Below are 15,438 nucleotides of genomic sequence, written 5' to 3' on the forward strand. Positions count from 1 at the left end.
ATTATTTGTTCTGCTTGTATTATACACCAATAAAAGCAAACATCATATTAGGATTCATGGCACTTTTCGCTTTGCATTATCAATATGTGGAAATAATTGTCTGCTGAGAGATTAAATTACATTATTGTGTATCTTTTTCATGCCTAATAAATAATGATGGATGGCTTTTATTTTCATCACCACCTGCAACCATTTTATCTTCCCCATGAATGTTAAAAATGAAAGAAAAAAGAGAGGGAAGTAGATAAAGAAACAGGAGGTGAGTGTCGTCTGGAAGGGAGACGGAACGTGATGTGCCAGAATTCACAAACCGGTGGCTTTGAGCATTTGTTCCTGGCAGGAAAACACAAAAAACGAGAGATCGCGAGTCAGGAAGTGACAGATTAAATCAGTTTGCCATTTCCAGTTATGCCCACACCTCAGGTATAGGGATATTAATGCTTGAGACGTATCGTGAACAAATCGTTCCTGTCAATACGCTCTTATATCTCCAATCCTATGCCTGAACAGCAATTTGCAATCTTAAATACCTGATACTTGATATTGAAAATGACTTGAGGTCTATGGAGTGACACTGCATATAATATGCATGCCTTGATGCTACACAGATTAACAGAACAGAGCTCTATATGAACCACGCTGGCAAACCATCCAGATCCTGCATTTGCATTTAGGGACATTCTCTCATTTACAATTCCTCAACGCTTGCCTTTATCCTCGCGTAGCTTCAATTTTCATCAGTGCATTTGCACTCTGTGGCGATAAGAGAATTGATTAGCTATCAGTCTGCACGAAGCTTGATGTTTAATTGGCTTCTGTCTTTTTTCCTTCCAATACTGGTCAAAGCTGAGCCGTCTTACTCCTGTTGCATTTGATGCATTTTTTTTTTTTTTTTTTGGCATGCGGTTAGGAGAGATAAAACAAGGTAAGGACATTTATAGTGCAAGTTAATTGGCAATGGAAAGGCAGGAAATAAAAAAAATGATTGGTGTTATAACTTCATAACTTCTTAAGTCATGCCTTGTGCACAGCTAGGCGTTGGACCAATGTAAAATTTACATTTTAATGAAATATTTGAATAAGTACTTGAAATTCACTCTAGCTCCCAGACCTAAAACCAACATTTCATGTTTGTGTTTTTGAATGGCAGCGTCGGGGAAATTAACATGCCAGTCATACAGATTAGAGGGGCATCAGTGTAAAGTCAGACCTGCTTCAATCAAGGTTCACTGCAGGTAAACAGCTGCCATGACATATTTTAATGACAGTTATTTTCCATTCCCTCTTCTGAAGAAGAGCATTAAATCTGGGCTGAAATGAGAGATGCGGAGAGTTGCACAGGCTGAGAGCTCCATCAGAAGCTGCTTTAATATGTACAGTATCTGTAAAAGTGTGTACAGAAGTAAAGGACTGTAAAGTAAAGGCTCTAATCTCAAACCGTAATGTGCCAAATATTAATGAGACAGTTGGGAAATGCAGGCCTGCTGCTTTTGGGATTTCATGTTTTCCGAACGTTCAGCATTACACTGACTTTCCATAATTATTTACTTTAAACCTGGAAATGAGCAATCTGTAAAACACAGAAACATTATGACATAAAACCTCAGAACTTACAGTTCCACTTAATTACTTTGAGATATAAGCACAATGGCACTAGAAATGAAGTTGCATTCTGTATATATGTATATAATACTACACAGAACGTCTCCACAGTCATTCAGTCCTACTTAAGTGGTTAAATATGTATTGACCTTAGATTAATGCATTTGCAAATGGGCTTTTTGCACTCATGATATGTAAATCAAAAATAAACTTGGTCACCTCCATTAATGCATGGTGGCAGAAAGTGGTTAGACCCATAATTATTCATGTTGTTTTGCATCATCTAAATTATTCAGATATCCTGCTTGAATATGGAAAATTTTTGAAAATAATCCAAAAAAGGCTTCCTTTTAGCACAAGAGAAAATTGTTTTATTATAACGTGTCCTAAGTGAATGAATCTGAATATTTGATATTCCTCATAAAATAATGCTTTTATTTAATTATATGCTTTATATATACTAATTTATTTATTTTTCTTAATTTTCCTACATTTATAGTGTGTTGAGATCATGCTTGCATATGAAAAATCTGCGGAATTAATCCACCAATGCTTCCTTTTAGCACAAGAGAAGAATGTTTGATTGTATGATCATCATGCTGTTGAAAAAAAAAAAAAAAAAAAAAAAATATATATATATATATATATATATATATATATATATATATATATATATATATATATATATATATATATATATATATATATATATATAAAGAAATATTTAAAAATAGCATTATATTCATTAATTCTTTATTTATTTATTATTCTTTAAGCACATTATTTATCCAAATATTTTAACAAATTAATTTTTTTCTGTACTTTTCATACAGTTCTGTGTTGATATGCAGCCCTGAGAAGCTTGTAACAGCTGGCAGTAATTGAAACAAAACATTGGCTGATTAAGCAGCATCTGACAACCCATGATCCAAACAGCAGGCCCAATGCAAATCAACAAAACACAAGCTCCAAACACAAGAGGCCCTAGAATGAAGTGGTCATCATCTAATTAACACAAAATGTTTTAATTACAGGCTAATCCAAGCAGCACAGTGTGTCAATTTAACTGATGTGCTAAGTGGCGGTTTACAATATCAGAAACTGACAAATAATTGGAATCTAATTGCAGCAGGTCTATTGCCCACCAGTGCCTAAAGCAGCTCATCTTAATAAATTTTTTCCTTTCTTTTTTTTTTAAACATCAAACCGTGAATAGCAAACACTACCACCTCTGCTAATTGCCACGTCGCAGGATTGGGAATTTGCCAGCTCTGACTATTAAAGCAAAGCTCTTGTGTGGATTGCTGTTGCATTGCCACACTTTAATTAGAATGAAACGAGGGTTAGGAACAGAGTCTTGTTACCGCAATTCAATATATGTAAATAATATAATGCACTAATCTGTCCAATTCATTTCCAAAAGCCGACGCAGACCGTGGGTTGGTAATAAAGGCTAGACTCTCACTTGGTAACATAAGTAGACTGATGTGAATGACTTGATAGAGACAGTTTGGGTTTTTTAGGCATATTTTCATTTTAAGATCAAAAGGTATTAATGCTTTGCAAAGACATTCTGATGGTGAATGGCATAACTTTGCGAGCCGTCACTAAAAATGAATTCCTTTCAAACCTTGAATGAACAAGTAAAAATGAGAATGTAGGCAATGAAGGATCTGATGTGTGATCAAGGAGCAATAATTTTATTTAAATACCATGAACACATATATTTGAACATTATATATTATGAATTTTAATTTTATTCAAAGAAAAAATATAGAAGCATAGTGTGAATGGATACAGGGCTTTTTATTTTTTATAATTGGGCATAACAATAAACTTTTTTGTGTTTATTATAGTGTTCAAATACTGATATATATATATATATATATATATATATATATATATATATATATATATATATATATATATATATATATATATAAATATTTCAGTTAACATTTATTTTATTTCAAGTAGCAAAATTGTTTGTTTGTTTATTTTTAATTATTGTTATTTTTCAATGGTTTTAGTTGTAGTTAACTTTAATAACCCTGGTACAAACCTATGATTATGACAGCGGACTAGGAGAAAACTAGCTTGCTCTTTTGAGCGGGTAATATCAGAGAGACAACAGCTTTAAAATTAAGAAGCTCCAAATAAAGTATAAAATATTACCAGCAAAAAGCCTAACCATAATTTTATATTGTTTCCTTTAAATCTTGTCTTCCAGCATCTTTAATTAATAATATTCCCAATGACATTTATGTATCAGAGCAATAAGCTAAGCGGGAAACAATTTGTCATCTAAAGCTTTTTCACAAATCAATGCAGCTATTTTGTAATTGCTTGTTTCACAAGATTAAAAATGCTTTGGCCTGATCTCTGTCTGCTGTTTAGTGGCTAACACGACCCTGTGCATCCCTCATAAAAAGCAAACTCCTCATCATCAGCATTAATTTCCATCAAGAAATCCATATCACTAATATTTCTGGGATTTTAATGCAGTAACAATTTATAGCTGGTGTTCAAATGCAGTTACCTAAATTGCTGTTGGTTAAGGACAGTTTAACTGTCTCTTTTTAATTAGAAGGTAATTTAATGTGCGAGCTGCCGTGAATGTGCAGGTCAATATGGACTTCATGACGAGCGTTTGATAACAAACAGAACAAATATCTGCGTCTGTAATCTAATGGAAGACACTCAGTAATGTGCTGAAACTGATGAATGGAGTTCAGTTCTGCTTGATTTCAGCCTTATCTTTGCATGTCATATGTGCATATATGAAAAACAATTATCTGTAGCTTTTATTATAGTGTGACTATGGCAGCACAGGTGATGAAAGATGCATATCATTCAGAAACAAACTGCATTTTTATTGTGTCTATATTGAACATGTGAGTCAGTTTTAGACACTGACTTCGGTTATAGTCAGTGTCTAAAACTGACTCGCATGTTCAATATAGACACAATAAAAATGCAGTTTGTTTCTGAATTATAGTATATGCATCTTTCATCACCTGTGCTGCCATAGTCACACTATAATAAAAGCTACAGATAATAGTCAGCAAAGTGAGAAAGTAAAGATTTTAAATTAGAACAGAAAAAGTGGGAATTATAGAATGAAAAGCAGAGACAGAGAAAAGAAACAAGAATAATTGTGATGATTTACAGGCATGATTACGATGTAGTCATTTGTAGTGTATGAGAGCAGTAACTGTCTGCTGGAGGAGGATCAGAGAAGGTTGTGTTTCTGTTAAAACTATTTGTAATATGATATGCATTTTTTTTAAACTGGCTTTTTGGTGGGTTTCAGAAGGTGAAATATTGCTAGGTTTAATTGCATGAATTGAATATGTGAAAACTACTGCTATAAGTTTTATTAGGCCATAAAGAAAACTTTGATAAACTGTCTACACATCTTTGCTCAGCGTAGTTTTCTTATTTTTAAAGAAATAGTACACATGAATCAATATTATGATGCGTTCATGATTCATAGACTTTCCTCACAGCAAGCCTTTTCTTTATCAGTATATTTAAAGGAAAACAAGAAAAATAACTTAAATATACAGAAGTGATTTTGTCTGGTTGTATAAAAAATAATATCTAATAGTTATAATAATGTATTTCATTGTTTAGATCACATACCACACTTGCAAAATGCTTTTCTTATTCTAAACATACCTCTTATCTTGAACTAAGTCTTAAAATCCTTACAAGAAATGTACTTAACATCAAAATTGCACATTTTGATAGTTTTACAGGAAATTATTAATAAAATTACATGCAAGTATTTTCCCTTGTGCTCCGGAGGACGTACACCTGCTTTTATAGGTAATCTAGACCAGAAAAGCAGGATCTTTTTGAACATATTAAACACAGCTTAACGCAGGGAAAGAACATACAAAACCCTTCTGTCAATGATAACAGAGACAAATCTGTTTTCTATTTAACAGTTTTTAGAATCCAAAAACGGCGGATTATCCCCGGATCCTTTCCCTCCCCTCTCGCTCACAGATGTCTGCAAGTTTCCTTTTTTTTTCCCCCAGAAAAAGCAAGGATTATGAAGTCAATTACATTTGCAGCACAGTTTGCTATTGGAATACATACAGTAGCTCATTTCTTTGTGTTTTCCGTCTTTTTTTAATAGTAAATACAAAGCATTTGTGATTAAGCAAACATGGTGATACAAACAGTATTTTTTTTTTTTTTTTTGTTCTTTGAAAAGAATCAGGAGAAAATGAGGACACACAAGCTATAATGTGTTGTATGTACAACCTACTTCAACATGAGCTAAAAGATCAGAAACAGAAACAGTTTACCGAATGTGAGAAGCAATGTGAGAAGCAAAATAAATTGAAGAAGCTGAGTGGCGTTTCTTAACGACAAAAAATCCTGAGGTTTGGATTGATTTAAAAGAAGAAAAAAAAAAAAACAACCTCATGATAAACAAGCTCTGATTTTTATATATTTTTTCTTAAATCTTTTTCTTAAAATAGTTTGTTACAGTTTTAGACTAAACATGCAAGACACACAACTAAGTGCAACTGAGTGAAATGTTACATCTTTTTCTTAGTTACTCATTCCCTATAGGTTTGAACTGAGGTATGCATACTAACAGTTTCTCATGCTGTATTTCTTCAGTAATGCCGAGCTACACATGCGACGAATGGTCTCATCTGTCTTCTTAAGAATAACAATCAGAAACAGCCCTCAGATGAGCCCCGAATCTTTCCCAATGCAGCTGCCCGTATGCTCGATTCATTTCAGTGACTCCTTCTCATCAATACGAAATGCTTGGATAAATTTACAAATAGTAGTTACTGCCATTGAAGTACCTTGTACCCAGCTTATTGGTTGACAGGAGTGTTTTTTAATATAAAAAAGTAATAAGTTGACAGACACTAAAACACAATCATAGAGCATTGCCAAGGTTAACAAAAGGACATTGGGAATCCCGTTTCGAATTTACAAGGTAAGTGGCATACAATTTTTTTCAAATTAAAAAAAAAAAAAAAAAAAAAAAAAACAATTCTAAAGTATGAGAACAAATGAAACTCATCATTGTGTGGTCCAGTTTGAAGTTCAATTCACATTGTGTTATGCAAATGTTTCCCCCTCCTGGATTTAAATTTCCTGTGACGACAGTGAACAGTCCTAAGCTCTTTCATCCATATCCTTCTCCTTTATAGCCATCATTTCCTGATAGAACACTCCCTTTTTTCCTTTTCATTGGCCCAAAGACAACATTGCTTTGATTTGGTCGTGTGTTGGTCTTGATCTCTGCCTTTCCTCTACTATTTTGGTCACAGGCAAAGACATACAGCTGCCCATCGAACAACCCTTTGGCTTTTTTTCTTCTTCACCATAATAAGCCAGACACAGTAACAGACATTGCGTCTGGCCAGTGCGGGGAACACTATAAGGATATTTGGCCTTTTGTTTAGCTATTGCATGGAACATAGAATATATTAACTTGTAGTATCTTGTATCTTTGGTAGTCACAGATAAGACACATAAACGTCAACTTAAGTAAAAACAAGATGACAATAAAAATGGAAGTAATAAATAAGAACACAGAAAGTGGTTGGTTGCAGACATTCGAAAAACAAAACGCAGTCAGTATGATTTGTAGAAGCCTAATCTAAAGTCTGTTCTCATCTTTGCGCAGTCCCAAAATGTGAATCAAAACTAGTCAGCGACAGCAGCTTCCAATTCAGAGCTGCTTCCCAGATTCAAATGGCCTGCGTGGAAACAGCCAGTCAGAAACAATGGTTTCCAAGGTGATGTGGCAAGAAGCGAATGGTCATAGTGGGTTGCCCCAGTGCCGTAATGCTCAGTGGTCATGGCTGTGGTTTATAATCCCTTTACGTTTATCCCGTGTGTAAGTATTATCATGTCTAATAACAGAGACTGAGCTGGTCATTGATGTGGCGAGACAGATACTGAAACTAGAGGGAATGCAGTTTAAAGTCTTTTTAGACAGAATTGAATAAAAAGGCAAAAAAATAAAAGTTTCATATATGCCGACAATAACGTTCAGAAATCACAATTAGCTTTTGTCTAACAATCCTCTCCATGGTGCTTATTTCAACATTTTTTGACATTTCATTTTGCAGTACAGATGATGGTTTCGATTAGCGATTTGGTTGACGCTAACATGCATCACCACAAAAGGGGATTTTTGAAAGTATAATTTCAGAACGATAAACGTTAACCTACGTTGATTTCTCTGTCATTCATTCCACGTGAAAATTAAACTTCACTGGTGCGTGGAGAGGGAGCCTTCATTACAAGTAGTGCATTTGCAGATGGACTTCATGAGCGGGAAAGAGAGTGTGTGTGTGTGTGTGTGTGTGTGTGTGTTTGTGTGTCGGCACGCAAGGGCAATGTGACTGCAAAGTGGTGATCTGAAACGCTAGCAATAAATGACAGAAAAATAACTACAAGGTAATGTGACATTCTGTTTCAGTCTCGAAAAAGAAAGAAAGAAAGAAAAAAGAGAGCATGAGAACCCTTAACATTCATCCAGTGCTAAGCACGCCATAACTCCACGTCATTATTCATGAGGTCTGATCAGTTACCAAAACAAACAAACCCAACAAAAAGGATACTGTATATAGCTAACACCACAGAGTAATGAGAAGACATTACTTTAAATTATTTGCCCAGGAACACTCAAAACACCAAAAAGATATCCTCCAGCTGCGATGACAACGAATTTGAAAGGAATAGTGCACTTAAATTTTTTTTGTCATTTATTCAAAATCTTGTTGTTCAAAAGCTGTATGACTTTCCTTTTATCCATAAAACACACAATAAGACATTTTTAAAGAGTGTACCAGCTGCTCATTTTCATGCATTTTGCAATTAATGAGGAGTGGAGTGACATAAAAGCATCATAAAGGGGGTCCATATTGTTTTCCTATATTCCAAGTCCTGGGTAAGAATCTAAAAATCCAAAATCGAAGTCACCATTCACTGAAAACCTTCCCTTTCATTGAGCTGTGAGCAGATCATTGATCAGTGAGCTGAAGTCAAGAATCAGTCAGTTGCTTTTGAACTTCAACTAATTCACTAAAAAGATCTGACTTAAAGTGATTCGCTCACAGTTCAGACAACCCTACTTCTTTCATGAACTCAGGGAGAGCTTTCACTCTCATTATATTGATTATATGAAAAAGCAACCAAGTACACTCTTTAAAACAAATCATTTTGTGTTTCATGGAAGAAAGAATGTCATACGGGTTTGGAACCACATAAGGGTGAGTAAATGATGACAGTTTTTTCATTTTTGGGTGAACGGTCCCTTTGAGAAGATCGGAAGGCAGAGACAATGAATTAATACGTACACACACACTGTGACTTGATTTGTGTGTGAGAGTTCGTGATCAGTGTTTATTAACAAGTCTTTCTCAGCTGTGTCTTCATGTCCGCTCTGGTCTCAGTGACACTTATGCCAAAAGGAAGTAAAAGCAGGCCCCAGTACCAAACGACTCTTCATCAGGCGATGAGTAGAAACGTACTTATCTCGTCTTTAAACCGAAAAGTAGAAACAAATCAAAAATACTTCCAAATGGAATAGATTTTCTTATCTCGTATTTTGTTTCGTATTTAATGGCACTAAGAGTAAATTGGAACATTTTAATAGCTGTCAACAAGAGGATTGTGAATCCAGTCTTGGGCTTGCTATGTCTGGAGTGGTCTCACAGGTGACCGCAGTTAGTATGGCCTCTTCAGCAGAGGACCTGGGAGAAACCAGGCTTACAGCATGTCCTCGTGACCATGGTCATCCTCGTAATCTCTGTTGTGGTCAAAGTCTGGACTGTGATTGGCTGTAGTCACAAGGGAAAGGGGACCTTCGAGCTCCTCGGGGTCCAGTGGCTCCTCTTTTACGCTGATATGATGCCTAGAAATAAAACAGAATAGGAATTCTAATTTATTTTCACACAAAAGCTTCCATTCTCAGAAAAAAGCTATAATAATATAAAATCTATTATTAACATAATATATTATTTAAAATTAGGGCTGGGCGATATATCGAACGATATGATCATGTGTATCTAGTCAGTAAAGCCGGTTCATCTTCGATAATGAACGCGATATTGCATACCTTGTCAGTGAACTACGGCTCTGTCTATTAAATGCCGCTCCATTTGAAAGCAGGTGATGGCGATTTAGCGCTAATCAGGGAACCGGCTTTACTGACTAGATACGCATGATCATATCATTCGATATATCGCCCAGCCCTATTTAAAATTATTTTTTCTTTGGATATTGTGTACTGGCTTTTTCTTTTTCTTTCCTTTAACTTGACTTGGTGGGGTCTATAAAAACAAAAAACAATAACAATAAAAAAAAATTGATACATGGATCTATAGTATCTTAATATGGAGCCATGCACATGACATAATATAATATATAATATATAAACAATGGCCACAACTAATTAAATTGATCCTTCATTTTAGTAAATCATGGCCACATTGTACCAATTTGTTCCCTTTTTTAATTAAAATCAAAATGAGGAAACAAATTAGTACAACATTTAACTAAAACGAGGGAACTGATTAATAAACAAGGGGACAAATTCTAAATCTGTGGGAACAAATTGTTAATTTGTAGCCACACATACATTTTTGTCCCCAAGTCAAGTGAAGGGCTCTGCATCAAGACAATATTGTGACAATAAAAAAATCATAACATATCAATATACAGTAGGTAATAATTGTGCAGTGCAGCCACTACCATCTACTGGTTAAATATCTAAAAATAAAAAGGACTAGTGTAACAACCAGCTGTTTCTATAATGAAAGACTAACAGAGATGGCCCAGCAGCGCTCCTGATAACTCCACTTCTCTTTCAGTTCTTCCAGCACCAGGATACCTGCCGGCTTTATTTTCCACAGCTGGCCTGACAATAGGGTTTTCACTTTGAATTGATAAATGAGGGAGATTAACAACGTGCGACGTGGCGACGAGAGAATGGACTGCAGCGAGCGGCGGCAGGCGCACCAACGAGCGAGCGGACGGCCTGTCAGCTTCCCGGTGGCGTCGGATCAGTGCCGCTCCGCGCGCTCCTCTTCTCGCTCGTTAACATGCACAACCTGTGAGGCGGGTCTCTAGAGGACAACCCTGCACAAGGTTCCGTCATTAATCAACTTCAAGCATGCAAAAAAACACAGCCACACAACACAGTGACCAGACAGCGCAGCGTATGCTTTAAATACACGCAAAATTAATGCAACTTCTAACCAAAGTGTCAATAAGGGGAAGAAAAGCAGTGGAAGCGAGGAGGCGTGCGAGACGAGAGGGGAAGGGGGAGGCGCTGACGACGGGGCCCAACACAAACGGCTGTGATAAGAAACAGAGCCCTTACAAGAATAATAACGCTGTCAGTTGTAAACAAGGGAAAACATGAACCCCGGCCCACAGTCTGGGCACAGGATTGTCCACAGAGATGAGATCTGCCAAATTTCTCATTAAAGAAACACTGCAGGAATAGAGCACCAATGAGCAAGCGCTGACTTTACCAGGGAAGACGACCAAAACCGAAAGGAATAAAAGGATAAACATAAGAAGCAGCTGTGGCAGAGCCTTTAAGTTAATTAGTCACACATAGCAAACTATCCACCTTATATTTTAATGGAGAAGTAAGCCATTTTCTGTGAATGTGCAAGACTTCCAGTTCATTAGCCATCGTCCAACAAGAAGAATAAAGTACAGTAAATGGTCAAATTGTTTGCACTACAAACCAGTGTGTTCACAATTAAGATAATACATAAAGATAATATGGTAAGACACACCAGTTTGCAATATCAAGCAGCAAAAAACCTGGAAGCGAATGACACCGGAAGCCAGACCCATCAAATTTATAAATGGCTGCTCCTGCTCCTGCTCCAACAGGAAAAATAAGGTGGATAGGTTTTCTCTAAGATATGTTTAGCAAATGTAATTAGCCACAATATCTTTTTTCCCCCCAAAAACCCTGTCCTCTCATTCGCTTCTCATTCACGATTGTTAAAAAAGCAGCCATGCTAATGAGTTATCATATTTTGTGCGCGAATAATAAGAAAACTCTCGCCACTCTATCGGTTTTAGATCAAAGCGTCTCCATGTATCCCATGGCCTCCGGTTCTCATTCTCTAGCTGGAGGGCAAACATGAAGTTGTTATTAATATGCAACTGAGCTGCACTCTGCTTTAGCCTTCATTGTAATTAGGACTGAAGCATCTGATTGCAGGAATCTGCAACAATACACACAGGTGCAGACACTATAGAAGCCCTTTTGTTAGATGTTATTAATTGTGACTCTAAATCATAGGAGAATGTATAATTAAAAAACTATAAAGCTAGTATATAGCGGTTATATTAACAATGTACGCGGGTGTTTACCTCATAATTACAGGCCTGGTTTACCTCGTAGAATGTTAAGACAGAAATAATAATATACTTGAGCTTGCAATACTGTGTAATCGTTTTAATATTTGACATTTATATACACAGTTCAAAATAACTCATAATGCTAGAAAGGTTGAGTTAAAAATCTGTACATAGGATTTATTTATGTTTCATTTCAGAAAAAGACTTTTTGTGTTTTTCCATTTGCATCCAAATGCAATAAGGAAAATTTTATTATTTCACTAAGGATAATGCTTTACAACAAATGTGATGGTACCATTTCATTTTTGTAGCAGTACCAGTGTCAGATGATAATACCACAGTAGTGAGTGTGTAAAATATTCATGCTCTATAGCTTTTACATGGTAATCCAATGCACTTCATAGAAATGGGATAGCCATGGTAAAATACATGTATTACCATGTCTAGAAGCAAATTAATGATTCTTTTTTTTTTTTCAGAAAATGTAAACTAAAATGATGCTAATCTGAATATATGCATTTTCCTTTGTATCTGTAATCATGGCCATACATGATAAGGAATACTATTTGATGTTTTAATTACAATTATAAATAACTCATAAATTGTTGGAGTGGAAGGTTAAAGATAAAACCTGCCCATCTAGAATTTGCTTGAACATTTGATAATAATAAGCTTTCCTTACCTCATCTCTAAGTGACTAAATTATTTCATTAATTAAAAAGTTATTCGCCGAAACTGAAATGCGATGCCCTTGATAACATGACCCATAAATCTGGTTAAACCTCAGTGCATTTTATGTTAATGTTTTATGTATGCTCATATATTCTCACACTTTGTACATCTTGTGTTTTGGGCAACATCTTTGCTTTTGAGTGTGTTAAGTTGGCAAATGCCTGGAGAGGTGAGAGGCAAACGCCTCAGAGAAGCACACCCATCCTGTCTCTCTGTATCCTGCGGATGGGGCAGGCCTGCAGCTATGTTACCTGCCATTAGCACTTCTCTCGCCCACATCTTCACAAGTTCATTACCACACCGTTTTTTCTTTTCAAACGATTTGCTGATATTTCACAGAAACTGCAATAAATCTCGCTGAGCAACAAATCACCATTCTGTGCGCCGACATCTGGAAACCATGTTGTCTGCACCGTATTATTTTAAGCTTCAAACAACACGGCGGTTCCTCCCATACAACAAGTGTATGGGGAGCTGTGGTTTTCAACCCTAACCGCAGCTTAGCTACATGGAAATCTTGGAGCAGTTTCATCGAGGCTAATTACGACCCCCCCACCCCTCCCTTCGTTGTTTTCTCGGAGAGTTTTCGGACGTGCTGCGAGTACTGTCTGGCTGGAAGAAGGAGGCCAGTTCTGTCATCTTCTATTCACCACTTTTGTAAATATTTAAACAAAATGGAGGCAATAATTAGGGAGGAACTCGGCGTAGTACGCCACACACAATTGACCCATAATAAAAGCGAGTTTAGAAACTTCTCCTCTAAATAACACAGAGAGACACTATTTTATGAGCTCCCCAAATGTAGAAACCTGCCAAAGGTGGGGTTTCCTTCTAAGACTGCATTCACAATTCCTACTTCCTCTGTAAACTGCAGTTTTCTATATAATTTCACGGCTGGCTAAACATCTACTGTAATGTACATCAAACCCTACTGTGCGTTCGGAGACTATTTCAACTCCTAGTGACCTGGTGAAAAATTTCCACCACCTAAGCCGCACGAGCCTAATGCTCCTGGACATCTCCCTTTACCTTACGTCCCTATCTCAGTCACACACACACTATGAAGGTGGGACGTAAGCCACTCACATAGCTGGCAGGGGCGAGCGTCCAGGGCTGCAGTCACTACCGTTGCTGTTCCCGTGGTCCATGGCCCCATTCATTTCATCTCGGATGGCGCTGGCAAGAGAGTTAAGAGTGGGACTTCCGATGGAAGCGGTAGTGTATAGAGGTATGTTGTTCTCTGCCATTGAAGCCTAAAACAGAATGGAGGAGATGATCTCGGTGAGACAATTTCCTACAAAACATTAGGCCTTCAGATACTTGGGCTCATCCAACATAAATAACCATTTATTTATTTGCACACTTGGACCTATTTAGGTGTTTTTAAAGTCAAAATGATGACATGATGTGTGTTCAAGTGAATTAAATAATTTTTTTTAATTTTTTTTATAGTTTTTATAAAAAAAGTTAGAAGATTGAAGATGAAATTAAAAGAATGCAGAGTGTATGCTGGATAATTAGTCAATATATTTGTTTTTTTTATATATTGCATTCTCATAGTGCCACAAGGGAATGATCGAAATTGCATTTTTGTCACACAAGACTGTCACCTTATAAACCTGCTAAATGAGTAGTCTTTTCTAACAAGCTTTATTGTTATTCCTCATCAACTGTACACAAAATACTATATTGCACAGTTAATGACTGCATGAGGGCAGCAACTAAATAGATTAATAAATAAAAGCATATAAATAAAGGATGAGGACTGGATGCTGCAAGATTGTGATTTTACCTGGAAGGCTGCAGAAAGAGCGGGACCATATCCCAAAGTGGTATGGATGTTCTTTACTAGAGCCGGACTTCTGTAGAGACAACCATATAAACATACATTCAGTTCAGTACAGAAACGACTGTCTCCAGTCTACTGAACAGATTGATTTTACACTGAAGTTAGTATTTAGAGTACAATCTGATTTCCAATGAAACTCAATAGGAAAATCAATAGACAGCACTAAACTATCAAACGCTGTTTAACATTCTCTGTCTAACTCTGTCCCAAAACTAGTTGCCTACTTGCCTACTTCACTTCCAATGTAAAGGCTGTTCCAAAATAATTATGCTGCCTTCTAAAATAACTTGTTTTTGGGCAATGTATTCTTATGGAATAGTATTTTACAGCAGCCTTTGTTCCAGAAGTATTTTTCCCATTCATTTATCTCAAAAGGATTTTTAAAAAGTCTTTGTTAAAGATTCAGAGAGTCATGATTCAAACCTACCAGCTGCATGGTGAATCATAATATCACAAATTTGATTTGAAGCAAAATAAATAAAATAAAACTCAAAATGACACGGTACAAGTCTGTGTACTTAACAGCGTTAATGAGGGTAAGAACTACAAGTATCCTGTGTAGACCATAAATAACAAGGAAGCTCGCTAAGATTTGGAACAGAGTGTGAATATACGTGAATTTATCTTTTATTTTAACATTGCATATTTTAATACAATTTCATGAGCATATCATATATTACAAAGAACAGAAATTAAAAAAAGCATAAGATATAAAAGGCTACATACAGAATGAGTGAGCACATAGAGGCAGAGCATGCAGGGAGGGGGCGGGGCAGGGGGCGGTGCTTACTGTACAAGCAGCACGTCACAGCTTTCGTCGGCCGCATGCTTCCTGGGGCGACCTCGTTGTATGTGGCGGCCGCGTTTAAACTCTT

General features: G+C 36.3%; 1 protein-coding gene across 1 annotated transcript in view; it reads right to left on the bottom strand.

Moving 5' to 3' along the window:
• Window positions 1-5,722: 5,722 nt before the first annotated feature.
• The window catches only part of LOC109097866 (forkhead box protein P1-B-like), a 189,980-nt gene continuing 180,264 nt past the window's right edge, over window positions 5,723-15,438 (bottom strand). Inside the window, exons 19-21 of the mRNA XM_042758744.1 lie at window positions 14,507-14,576; window positions 13,801-13,967; window positions 5,723-9,508 (exon numbers count right to left, since the gene is read on the bottom strand). Of these exons, the coding sequence (XP_042614678.1) occupies window positions 9,364-9,508; window positions 13,801-13,967; window positions 14,507-14,576 (382 nt within the window). The 3' untranslated portion in view covers window positions 5,723-9,363. The remainder of the gene's footprint in view (window positions 9,509-13,800; window positions 13,968-14,506; window positions 14,577-15,438) is intronic.

The sequence above is a fragment of the Cyprinus carpio genome, chromosome A6 (genome assembly GCF_018340385.1).
Source record: "Cyprinus carpio isolate SPL01 chromosome A6, ASM1834038v1, whole genome shotgun sequence".
Lineage (NCBI taxonomy): Eukaryota > Metazoa > Chordata > Actinopteri > Cypriniformes > Cyprinidae > Cyprinus > Cyprinus carpio.